The sequence below is a fragment of the Lepisma saccharinum genome, chromosome 14 (assembly GCF_977018435.1).
Source record: "Lepisma saccharinum chromosome 14, izLepSacc3.1, whole genome shotgun sequence".
Lineage (NCBI taxonomy): Eukaryota > Metazoa > Arthropoda > Insecta > Zygentoma > Lepismatidae > Lepisma > Lepisma saccharinum.
Window position 1 is genome coordinate 37,207,103 of NC_139242.1, and position 12,185 is coordinate 37,219,287.

General features: G+C 37.4%; 1 protein-coding gene across 1 annotated transcript in view; it reads right to left on the reverse strand.

Moving 5' to 3' along the window:
• The window catches only part of LOC145998796 (testis-expressed protein 10), a 38,414-nt gene extending 26,494 nt beyond the window's left edge, over positions 1 to 11,920 (reverse strand). Inside the window, exons 1-2 of the mRNA XM_083135399.1 lie at positions 11,800 to 11,920; positions 2,116 to 2,331 (exon numbers count right to left, since the gene is read on the reverse strand). Of these exons, the coding sequence (XP_082991525.1) occupies positions 2,116 to 2,310 (195 nt within the window). The 5' untranslated portion in view covers positions 2,311 to 2,331; positions 11,800 to 11,920. The remainder of the gene's footprint in view (positions 1 to 2,115; positions 2,332 to 11,799) is intronic.
• Between the last annotated feature and the right edge of the window lie 265 nt (positions 11,921 to 12,185).

Sequence of the window (12,185 nt, forward strand, 5' to 3'; positions counted from 1 at the left end):
GGATGCAGAAAGTTGACATGTAAGTTAACTTATGTGTTAACCCATCCGCATACCTAGTCGTCGAATCGACGGCCTGACTGGACGTTCGCTTCCCATACCTAGTCGTCGAATCGACAGGTTCCCAATTTCATCATCTAGTTCCTTTTTCATTCAATAGATGGCAGAGGTTGTATGATCTTTCAAATCTATGACGTGTATGTTTGTGCTGCTAAGTTTTTCATACCATTGAAGCATGTTTTGCTCAGTAATTTCTCATGTAAGCAAACCTTCATTTGTTACGTCTTGCAAACATGTTGCATAAGAATGTTGTAGATGATTCTGCGATTGAAAAGTTGCTTTTCGATAGCGATGAAAAGGAAAATGTGGATTTTGGAAGGGGAGATGAACACGGGGGTTCATTTTATGTTAGTGAAATTGAAGAATGTAGTGAAAGTGAGGAAGAGGTGGCTGTGGCAGGAAAAATATAAAAGGTTGAGGAATGGAAATGGAATGCAACGATGTGTGTGATCAAATTTATTAGGTGAGTTTCTAATTATCTTTCAAGTAAACTGCATATGTGCATACTTATTACTATACTTCCACTTCAATATATAAAATTTTCACGTAAATTGCTTGGATAGTTTAAACAATATTTGACATCTTGTCTTGCTGTGCAACCTTCACGGGAGATAGCCAAATTTAAATGGTATTTCATGGCAAAAGAATTGGCATTTAAATGGTAAGTGAATGGGTTTACTTATAACAGCTGAATGAAAGGAAAAGTATTTTCTAAAATCCTGCCAATCACTGAAAGATTAAAAACATTACTAGAAGCATTACTTGAGGCATGCACAGTGGTGACGATTATGGAGTGTGGAGGGGCAGATGACCCCGCACTATGCTAAACATTATCTACCAAGGGAAAGAAACTGTCCTTGCCCTCCCCCCTCCCCCGACCTTGCCCAATTAGTTTTGAAACCCAATCGCCGCCACTGAGCATGCATCGCATAAATATTTACAGTAATATCATATACTATTATATTACGTTATTAGAACACTTCGTACTCGGTAAATAAAAAGGAAAAAACAATAAGGAAAGGGTGGGATTTGAACCTACGATGTTTCGATCTTGACAAAAACAGTAAAAAGATGAAAGTGCTGTCATCTAACCAACTACTCCAGGAGATTGCTAACAGAAAGCTCAGTAAAACACGTTAATCTCGGTTGAAGCAACATTGTGCCCGAGTTTCGAACCATTTTTCGCCAAGAACCAAGGAAAAGACACACTTTGCAGAATCGTTTGGTGGTGTGCAAGGTATCTTTACTAAACATTTCGCATAAAATCATCATAAATTTGCCTTCTTGCATTCAAATGTGACCGCAATTCTTTCCAGGTGGATGAGAACCTGTTCAGTGTTTCACAATGCACATACATTTTCCTATTTTCAAATTCAGAACGAAGAATCTTGAAATATTTTCAACATTCGTATTTCTACTTAACATTTTTTGTCTACTCATATATTTTATTACTGCTTTAGGGTATCTTTACTTTATGGAATGTGAAAGAATGAAAAAAAATCACGAGCGTTTTCATTCAGGAAGAAGAAATGTTGCAAAGTTGGCTACTCTTCCTTGGCTCTGAAGCGCTATGCTGCCAAATTTACGAATTCCGGACTTTGAAATTTTTCAGGGCGGTCAAATAAGATGTTGCGAAGTGTACACTAAAATAGTGAATTAATACATCTTAAATTTGCTATCAACTCCAAAACTAACACTCCTAACCTAACGATGTAAAATTATAGCTGCTGTTGTGGAATGTTGTGTTGGGTGCTATATTAACTTGCAAGAAGCCTTCACGCTGTTCTGCTTGATGGTAAAGTAACATGCTAAGGTAACAGACATACTTTATTTCACAATAACACATCTCCGAGAGCTAAAAACAACAGGAAACTTTCATAATCTTCATAAACCACGCAGAATATTTCACTTTCTCAAGGAGGTACAGACGGTCAAGGATACCAAAAAATGTTGATTTACATTACATGTGGAATTTTGAAACACTCAGTTAAAACGTGACTATCTACAATGCTCCTAAGTCAGAGAAATGACAATACAATTTACATCAGCTGCACTCACCTTTACATTTAACCTACGCCTGCCAATTGGTTCACTAGTGCTGGCCTTAAATTGTTCTTGCAAAACAATCTTCTTTGCTTTGAAACTGGTGTTTGTTATATTTTGCCCTTTCGGAAGCTTCTTGGCTTTGGCTTTTAACTTCACTTTGTTCTTTTCCAGGAGTCTTTGTTTCTTATGCTTTACACTTTTGGTCATTTTCACCAAACGAGCTTGTACCTACAATTTAGATTAAAAAAAAATATGCATTACTTGAGTCTTACCATTATCATTTTATGAAGCATAACTTTTATAATTTTCTATTTTAACCAGACTTATTCAATCAATAACATGTTTCAAATATACAATATGCGGTTCACATTGTTCAAAACTTTTATACATTCTCAAATTTTGTGTTAAATAATTACAGAAGCTCTGGGAAAGAAATTCCAGTACACTTAAGTTGCAGAAAGCATTTATTAGGAAATATTGGTTCCTAACTAATAATTCGCAGAAGTTATAATGCTTGTAATTTAAACATCCTATAGGCACAGGAATACTAAAGCAACCAAAACTAACTGACCTAACCTATTATACACAGGTAAATTTTAATATGTATATAAAGAATAGATTATAACCCAAAAATGTGGGCAAATGAATTATGTTTCTACTATTGACACATCATTTCTCTCCTGCTGGAGAAATTTAAAGTGGTGTAAAGCATCACAAAAAGAAGACATTATAAAGTGGAGATTCATGTCGGTGGTCAGTCAGTGCTTGCATAAATCATGAGGAATATGGGGCCCAGATGAATGTCAACGACAGATCTTTTCAGTGAAAACACCTGTAAGCAGTGACAACTGTCTTCCACCAGCTGATGAGTAAAGCTGCAGGCAGATTGCAGAAGTAGAGGACACTACTTCATGCAGTGTGTCTACAAAATTACCTGACTTTTCCAGAACAAGAACAAAAAAATTTCAGAAGTAGTCATGATTGCAATTCATGTATTTACACATGTAAGAAGGTAACTTATGTATTATTAATAAAACACTACATGTAGAATCACACTTAAAACCAAGTTAAAAGCAATAACAATAAGGGAAACTACAGAAATTGACTGTTGGGTAGGAGCATCAGGGGCGAGATTTTATGTATTACTTGCCATGTATTAACTGCCAGTAAATAATTTATTTAAAAAAAAACCAATTATGGCATAATTAATAGATAATTACAGTAAATTTAATATGCATTAATCCTAATATTAAGCAAACACAACCCAAATATTGCAACAAGAAAGTCGTAAATGCCAATTGCTACTTATTGTAGTATATTTCTACTTGAAAATAGTTCAAAACATGGCCCATTTTTCCAAGAGTATTTAACATGAAAATTCTACCAGTACTATTCAGTATACCAAATTGAAGTACAGTTTGTCCACAACAAATTAAAAATATCTTGCTCCTTTTCTTCGAAAACCTACTTTTTATGTACTTCCACCAAAATATTATTTTTTCCAGAAAAACCGTAAATTGCCCGACTTGGTTCAGAAAAATTAAATTCTCTGACTTATCTAGGAATTCCACGTTTTCCAGACTGGTAGACACGGGTACAGAGCCCATTTTGCCAGGTAAGCATGCTGGGACCGGGCCAATTTTTAGCAAAATGCAGAGTTTCATTTAGATAACTGTATATCGGAGGCTAATTGCTTAGGAGTTATAAATCTTGATGACGACGAGCTGAATGTCTTCAATCTTCCATTAACCCTGTCGTTCATTCACAATAAATATGCAGTCACTCTTTAGAAATATTTTTTATGTTCTGGCAGAGGTCATGAACAGGCCGTTAGTTCACACACACAGTTTACGATAGCCCGAAAACTAAGATCCATGATCACACGGATCTTACCAGTATCAGCGTTTGACCCGGACTAACAACCAACGCACTTCAACAGTCACCCGAAAAAATGTTAAGCGCTTTAACCGCTTTTTTTCCCAGCGAGGGTGGGTCAACTTTTGTAGGGGTGTGTGTTCAAGATCGGTTACACTCCTGTGGGTAGGAGGAAACTATGCACTTACAATAGGTTTGGCAACATGGAGTATCTTCAGCTTGATTGATAATAAAGTGGTGTTATTGCTTGAGGGGTATAGAAACGGGACCCCTTGATTACAAGGTAATGTCGTTACCACTAAACCATCGAGGAAGCCCAAGAGCACTCATTGCATCTGTGAGCATTAACATGGCAGAAAGTGTCACATTGATTCTGAATGTTATTGCTCTTAAGATAGCAAATCATTTTGCAGTGAATATTGATTTATCTCCTATTGGTCTAAATAGCTTAGAGATTTGAATGGAAAAGAGTTTATTAAAAGGATGAAGATGATTAGTCTAAATCTTTACGAGAAACTTAAAAGTTGGAGCCAAAAAGCACCTGGGCTTGAAAGCATCATTCCTAAGCAAGTGCGTAATACCTGTCTTTGGAGTGTCTACTTTGGGCCATTCCATGTGAATTCAACACACCACTCAACCTGACCCTCTTCGACGATTTCTTTCAAATTTGGTGCATTCAATGATCCTAATAAAAGATGGAAAACTGCCAATTTGCAGAGGTATATGACCATTGTGAGGAAAGTTACAGGTCTGCAAAGTTTGGAAATTGTGTGAAATTTAAACACGTCTGTCTTGAGATAAATGACTATAATTCTGGTTCTAATCAGATACAGAAATGAAACTTATATAATTGAAAAGCTAATGAATTTGAATTTGATTTTAAAATTGTGGAAGCGTCAGCACTTAGGCTATTTTGCTCCCGTCACATTATACGGGGGCCAGCCCCTTATCTTTACAAAGAACAACTCTAATGTTGCATAATTAAAAACTTAAAATGTTCTGACTTGTTAAAAGCTGAGGCTCTAAACGGGCACTTAGCACACATAAGGACAACAGGACAAAACAAACAAAATTATACTGGCCATGGGGCCAGTCGCCAGAGCCTCGTTAGTCTTCAGTCCAGGGTGTACTAATGTGGAAGTGAGGTTGACAAATGGGTGTACTATGTGGAAGGTCACCCCTTACACCCCGAAAAGCTAATGAGTAGAGCTTTACATTGATATGCAACAGAGGGGTAATGAGCATTTTTTTATAAACATTAGCCTGTGTTCGTGCAGAGAGACTTCTATTTCATTGTACATCCTCCATATTTTGTACGAAACTTAGGTTTTCCTTCCTTTCATCGACAAGTGTACGTGAAATTGAAAATTACGGAGTACTGTAGTTCTGACTTTGTTTTCTGGTCAGAGTGCTGATGGTCTTGTCAATTCACCCAACACCGTAGCGTAAACAGAAAGTCCAAAGAACTTATATTTGTAAAGTAAGTCTTCATACCAAATTACGTAAATTAAAATGATAGTTACGACTTATATTTACAAAGTAGTTTTACTTTCACTGGGAATAGAATAATTTATTTTTATCGTGAATGGGGATTCCCTTGCTCATTCTCCCTCTATGAAAACTTTCCTCCTGCTCACGACGCTAGAAGGGAGCTTGGCACGGAGCGCGAGGTGCGAGATGATATAGCTTTGTTTTTGATTCGTGTCGTGTGCAGGGATCAGATTTATGCAAGAAGTGCTGGACTGAAATGCAAGAACAACAAGAACAATTGAGTTCTTAATTGAGTGAAGATGTAATCATCAGTAAGGTAGGACCCACTTTTGGTCTTTCATGTTTCCTTTTTATAACAATCATTTCTAAAATGTTTTCAACTATATTTTCCTTTGCAAGTAGCAGTGGCAAGTGACAGCAAAATATTTAAAAAACAATTCAAAGTTGTTGAAACGTTATTTAATGTGTTAACACTGTCGTTGAATAAATATTACAAGCAGACATTTTTTTATGCAGCCGACACAAGCGAAGAGGTAGGCAGTTTCGTTTACCCTGAAGGGATAACAAGAGAAGAGGGCGGCCATTAAGAGTACAATGCAAGGGAAGACTTTTTTGGGTTTAGGACAAAGAGGGTTATGGGGTTATTGCGTGGGCCATGTCTCTTTCAGGTCTGGCGGAACAGGCCAGTGTTATCACATTGGATTGGCAGAAAAGAGCTAAATTGCACCTAAAATTGGGATTCTATTCTCTCAAGCAACTACATTTATTATAACCTGTTTATATGTTACATAGTAACCTGTTGTGTTGCCGGGTCCCAAACAAGGATCCTATATTCTATTATCACGTAAAGGTGTCTACTAACACAAGGGGTAGAACAAACTAGGATGCGAAGTATACACACTGAATGAGAGAGGTCACCTTTACTTATGTTTTTTCTTGAAAGCCCTGTAGTCGTCAACCTAACACGTTACGAAGCCAGGTGACCTAACTGTGGTCATGTCAATGTTTCCTGATCATATTTAATTCATTCTCCATACATTCTCATCGTCACGATTAGCATAGAGCATAGAACAAATGAGATGAAAATATTCAAAATTTAAATTATGTTTACTTGCACATACAGGTGTCAGAAATTCATTTATCTAGAAAGCCAAGACTGGAATTAACTACAACCATTCCTTTAGTTAGACAACAGATAACAATGGTGTTTTCCTCGGTGCGAGGATGTCTTGCTAAAAAAAACTAAGTTGGCAGCAATAGAACGTACCAAACTGACAGTCGCTGAAAGTGTGTAATTCTGTTGTCTGCTAACGGCACAAACGTCAGACTGACCCGAAAATTATGGGGTTCTTCTAGCCCTTTTCACCTCAATTGCAAAATAAATAAATAAATTTAGAAAAAAAGTGATGAAGAATTGACAACAGGGCTCGAGCACTATTCGTTGGATTTTTGAGATGTCTCATGATTGGTAGTTCTTTCTGGAGGTGTGTGCATAAATCAGGGGTTGAAAAAATACAAACAAATAAAAAAAACAGAAATGAAGAAAAATCTAGATCGATGACATCTGGTGGGTGGGAGGAGAACGTCTAAGACATAATTATCGTACTGATGGCCGGTAACAATACTTTTCAAAACCTTACGCCACTGGCAAGTAAAGAAGTCGTCTGGAGAGACATTGAACCACTCTCCATGACATAGCCGCCCCCCCCTCACCCTTTATTTTTACAGATTTAAGCAACTAATGGAAATTATTGCACTTCTGTGCCTACCCTGCTAGGAACTCTACGCTTCGCCACTGATTGGTGTAAATATTGAATAATAGAGGTCTGGGTGGAGCATCCTGTGGGATTCCTTGTGAACTGATTCTAGGTCCTATCAGGGTGTCTGAGAACCATGTATAAATTTAGCGTTTAGCTTAAAGATTACATATTATGTTTGCTAGGTTTGACTAAGTTTAATTTTTCCACTTCTTTTTCATAATAAATGTAAGGGTATTGAATCATACATATGCTCCACATCAATAACTAGAGTATAACAACTGGAACATGTTATTTCACTATTTTGAATGGCAGCAGGAAAGGTGGCTAATGCATCTTGAGTACTATGTTGTATCCTAGAAAAAAAATATTGTCGTTTTTCTGAAATCCAATTTATTCTATTTTTAGGAGTTCTTTCAACGAAAATATATAGCACTATTACAAATACCACCTGAGCGCTAGTGTGGCTTCCATTATGGCCACTCTATGTAGGATAAATCTTTGTTTACATTGAGTAGTAGTATGTAATAGCAGAATGTTGTCATGGCTGGTATGGGGGAAACATTTAAATTATGCGATATTCTTGCAACTTTTGCCAGGCATATCTTTTGGTTCCGGAAAAATAGTATTCGGATTTCAAATTCCTGTTTTTTTTTTGTTTTTTTTTATTATTATTAATTTTCATGTACATTGAATGCTTACTTCCATATCACGAACTTTACTGTCAGTATCAGCGGAAATCCTTACCTTTCCAAATAATTCTGTGATTGTAATGCGGCAAAAACATAGGTGCTGTAGCAACTTTCTTCTGCCTCTGGGCCCAAATTCCTTTTGTTTTATTGTGATTTCTTCATGCTACGAATGCAATTTTTACATGGTTCGATTTAGACTTACGTCTGTTAACACACACTGCGGAGTTTGAGCGATTACTAAAGATAAGATTTTGTTCAATATATGCTTTCATGGTTAGGATAGAGAAATCAGGTTTGGTTCTATTAGCATAAAAAAAAAGTCCCTAAGTGCATTCTACTACGGTTTCGATTTACTTCTACAATCATTCCCACTCTTCTACAATATTTAGTTGCTTGTCAACTGAGAATACCTTGTCCTTGGAGGTGTGCATGCTTGCCTCAAGTAATTTATAAGTTGTTTTTTTCTTCAACATGAATAACTTTTTTCTCGAATCCAAACAGTGTTCATTACTTTAAGGAAGTTTCAAATTTCATGTGACAATGATTTCCAAAATTCTGCAATAATTAGTCTTCCAGCAGGTGGTGAAGCTAGCTTTTGAGCTATTTTCACCAGATTCCAAACTGCATGTGCATGATCTACAACCTGGCCTGGACTGTTACACGGATGTGTGTATTCTTTAGTTGTTGATGCCTATGAAGTTTACATCGGTGTGCATTTATTTTTGTCCAAGAGACAAGTACTTTTTTTTCTGCATGCCACGGAGTTGGAAAAATACCACAAGGTGTTCTGATATGGACTAGTGGTGCTAGTATGTGACATTACATAAGTAAGAAGGCATATTACATTCCTAAATGCTTTCAATGTTAGTTTACGCAGGTTAGGTTTAGGGCTATTAGCATTTAAATTACGGTAACAGTTTCATACATCGGAGACACATTTCTTCAATTTTACACCGGAAATGAGTTTCTCCAAGGTTTACAATGTTTGTCGATGTATTTTCTTTCATCGTGAAATATATTTGACCGGGAAATCATGTATTTTTCAAGAGAAATATCTCACAGACGTAAAATTGCCATTGCTTTCATTTCCTTGCCCTACGACAACCAGATGCTGTGTACGTCAGTCAGCTACCGTGCATAATGGTTCGTGGGGCTATCCGTGAATGGTTTGTGGGGCTATTCGTCAGCTACCTGTGCATAATGTATAATTTCCACCGGTGACGAACACGATAGTAGGTATTTTTCGGTGCAGAAGGTTGAAACACTGCATACCCAAAACGTGAGTCAAGATGTGCCTGCCATATTGTGTGTTCCGGAAGCAAAGAAAGGAATTTAAAAAAAGCACTCAGAATGTGAAAAATTGAGTTTGTTTTCGTGTAAAAAGCATAATGGCACGGAATGTTTCATAGTGGAAATTCAAGTTCTTTGTTGAAAATTAAAGTAAAAAATTATGGTAAATTTCTCGTAAGGGACAGACAGCTGAAATTTGCTAGTTCATGTAATTTGAATATTCGTACTTACGTATTCTACATTGAGAAACATTGCTGAAGGTGGCTATTTGCGACATATCGAGTAAGTTTTCTTAGTTTCTTTTTGCCTTCGGTAACACACAAAATGGCGGTCACAGTTTCACTAGCATATTTCTTCAAATTTACAGGAGAAATTGCTTACCGAATGCAGTTTCTTTAGAATTGTGGAAGTTCAGGGAAGTGTTTTCTCGCATCATTCATTCAATTTTGCCGGTAAATCATCTATTTTTCGATATAAATGTGTGACCGATGGACGAAAGCTCTTGTATCCACTTACTTCCAGGTGGATGTAGCCTGTGTGTGATGACGTAATCCCAGTCAATCCAGGTCAGTGTTTCCAAACACATGTTTTTGTAACTGAAGAATGTACATTTCCGCAAGTTGTTTGTGGGGCTATGTGTCAATGGTTCGTGGGGCTATGCGAGAATGGTGTGTGGGGCTACGCTTATTCTTTTCGAAACCCATTTTGGTAAATTTCTCGTATCGGACAAACGGATTTCTTCAAATTTACAGGAGAAATTACTTACCGAATGCAGTTTCTTTATAGTTGTGGAAGTTCGGGGAAGTGTTTTCTCGCATCGTTTATTCAATTTTGCCGGTTAATCATCTTTTTTTCGATATAAATGTGTCACCGTTGCACGAGAGCTCTTGCATCCATTTACTTCCAGGTGGATGTAGCCTGTGCGTGATGACGTAATACGGGCCAGTGTTTCCAAACATACGTTTATGTAACTGGTCACACGTTTAAATACGTATGATCAGTTGAACGTGATCAACGTTTTGAAAATGACGTGTGCAGGATGCGTGGATGCTAAATTGAACGAAAGGAGTGCTAATGGAACCGAACCTAACAGGCCTAACCTAACCTAGTAGGCATACCTCGTCCCCGTGATGGTCCGTTTGGCTATCGTGAGTTTTTGGGCTAACGTCAATGGTTTTTGGGGCTACCCGTGCATGGTTTCTGGGAAATAAGGAACAACAGTAAGTACTCGTTAATGTAGTTAACGTAACATTCTGCATTGCGGAACATTTCTTTAGGTGAAATAATGAATTTAATAATGTATATTTCTTACATTAACGAGTAATTACTGTTGTTCTTTATTTCCCTTAAACCAAAAACCATTGATGTTAGCCTAAAAATTCACGATAGCCCCATGGACCATCACGGGGACGAGGTATGTCTACTAGGTTAGGTTAGGCCTGTTAGGTTAGGTTCCATTAGCACTCCTTTCATCCAATTTAGCATATACGGACAACGTCTGCTTCTAGCAGCAGCAATAGCGTGTATTGTGCTCTCGTGCAGAAAGCAAATAGCGGCAGCAGCAATAGCTCGTCGGAAATAGATTTTCGTAGAAAACCACATGCATTCACATTAAAATGGATCAAAACTTCATTCCCGAACACGTTTCCCACATTCGGACAACATCGGCTTCTAGCAGCAGCAATAGCGTGTATTGAGCTATCGTGCAGAAAGCAAATAGCGGCAGCAGCAATAGCTCGTCGGAAATAGATTTTCGTAGAAAACCACATGCATTCGCATTAAAATTGATCAAAACTACATTCCCGAACACATTTCCGACATTCCTCCTCACCGGTAAATAATGAGCAATTGTGCCGATCGCGGATCACTCAATTTCGCTTATCTTGCACTTTCTACGCGTGGTGGGGTTGAAACATTGCATATGGACTACGGTGGTGAAACTGTGATGGCCATTTCCCGTGTTACGGAAGGGAAGAAGCAACCAAGAAAACTTACTCGACATGTCGCAAATATAGCTATTTTCGGTGAAATTAGCGAAATGTCACCTTCAGCAATGTTTGTCAATGCAGAATACGTAAGTACGAATATTGAAATGAAAAGAAGTAAGAAATTTCAGCTGTTTGTCCGATACGAGAAATTTACCACAATTTTTAACTATTGTAACCTATACGTGACCCTACCTAACCTAATTTTACCGGAAATGGTTCGTGGAGCTATGTATGAATGGTTCGTGGGGCTATGCGTCAATGGTTTGTGGGGCTACGTAGTGGGGTGGAAACACTGCATGCTGACTACGGTAGTGAAAATGTGACCGCCATTTAGCGTGTTACTGAAGGGAAAAAGAAACTAACAAAACTTACTTCATACGTCGAAAATCTAATTATTTCCGTGAAAAAAACGAAATGGCAACTTCAAGAATTCTTAGGCATGCAGAATACGTAAGTACCAATGTGAACAAGAAGAAAATAAAGGAATTTCAGACGTTTTGGGGATACTTAATATTTAATGAGAAATTTAGTACCACGGTATTAATTGCCAAACGTACAAATAAAAAAAAGTAGGAACTTTTTGGTAATTTCAAATATACTTACTGTTCAGAATTTTAATCGATCGAGAGCTAAACAAACGTTTAAACGCAGATCAAGATCGAGTAAGGCAGTGGTGAACGACAAGTGTTCACGAACAAGGACCAGTCAACCACATGGACAAGTGTCTCCCTTATCGCACACCATTTGAACAACGTTGTGTTCTGACGTCAGGCAAATAATCACTACGTTGTTAGGTTAGGTTTGTTATGTTTGGTTATGTTAGCATAAATACACTAATCATTTATTGTTTTTGCTAAAAAAAACTAAACCTAGCTAGCCTTACTTAACATCTTAGGAATTTAGCCTAACAATTAATAAAAGTATTCTCCAGTGACGTTAGAACGCAAGATTGCTCTAGCGTTGTGCGATAAGGGAGACTACATGGACAA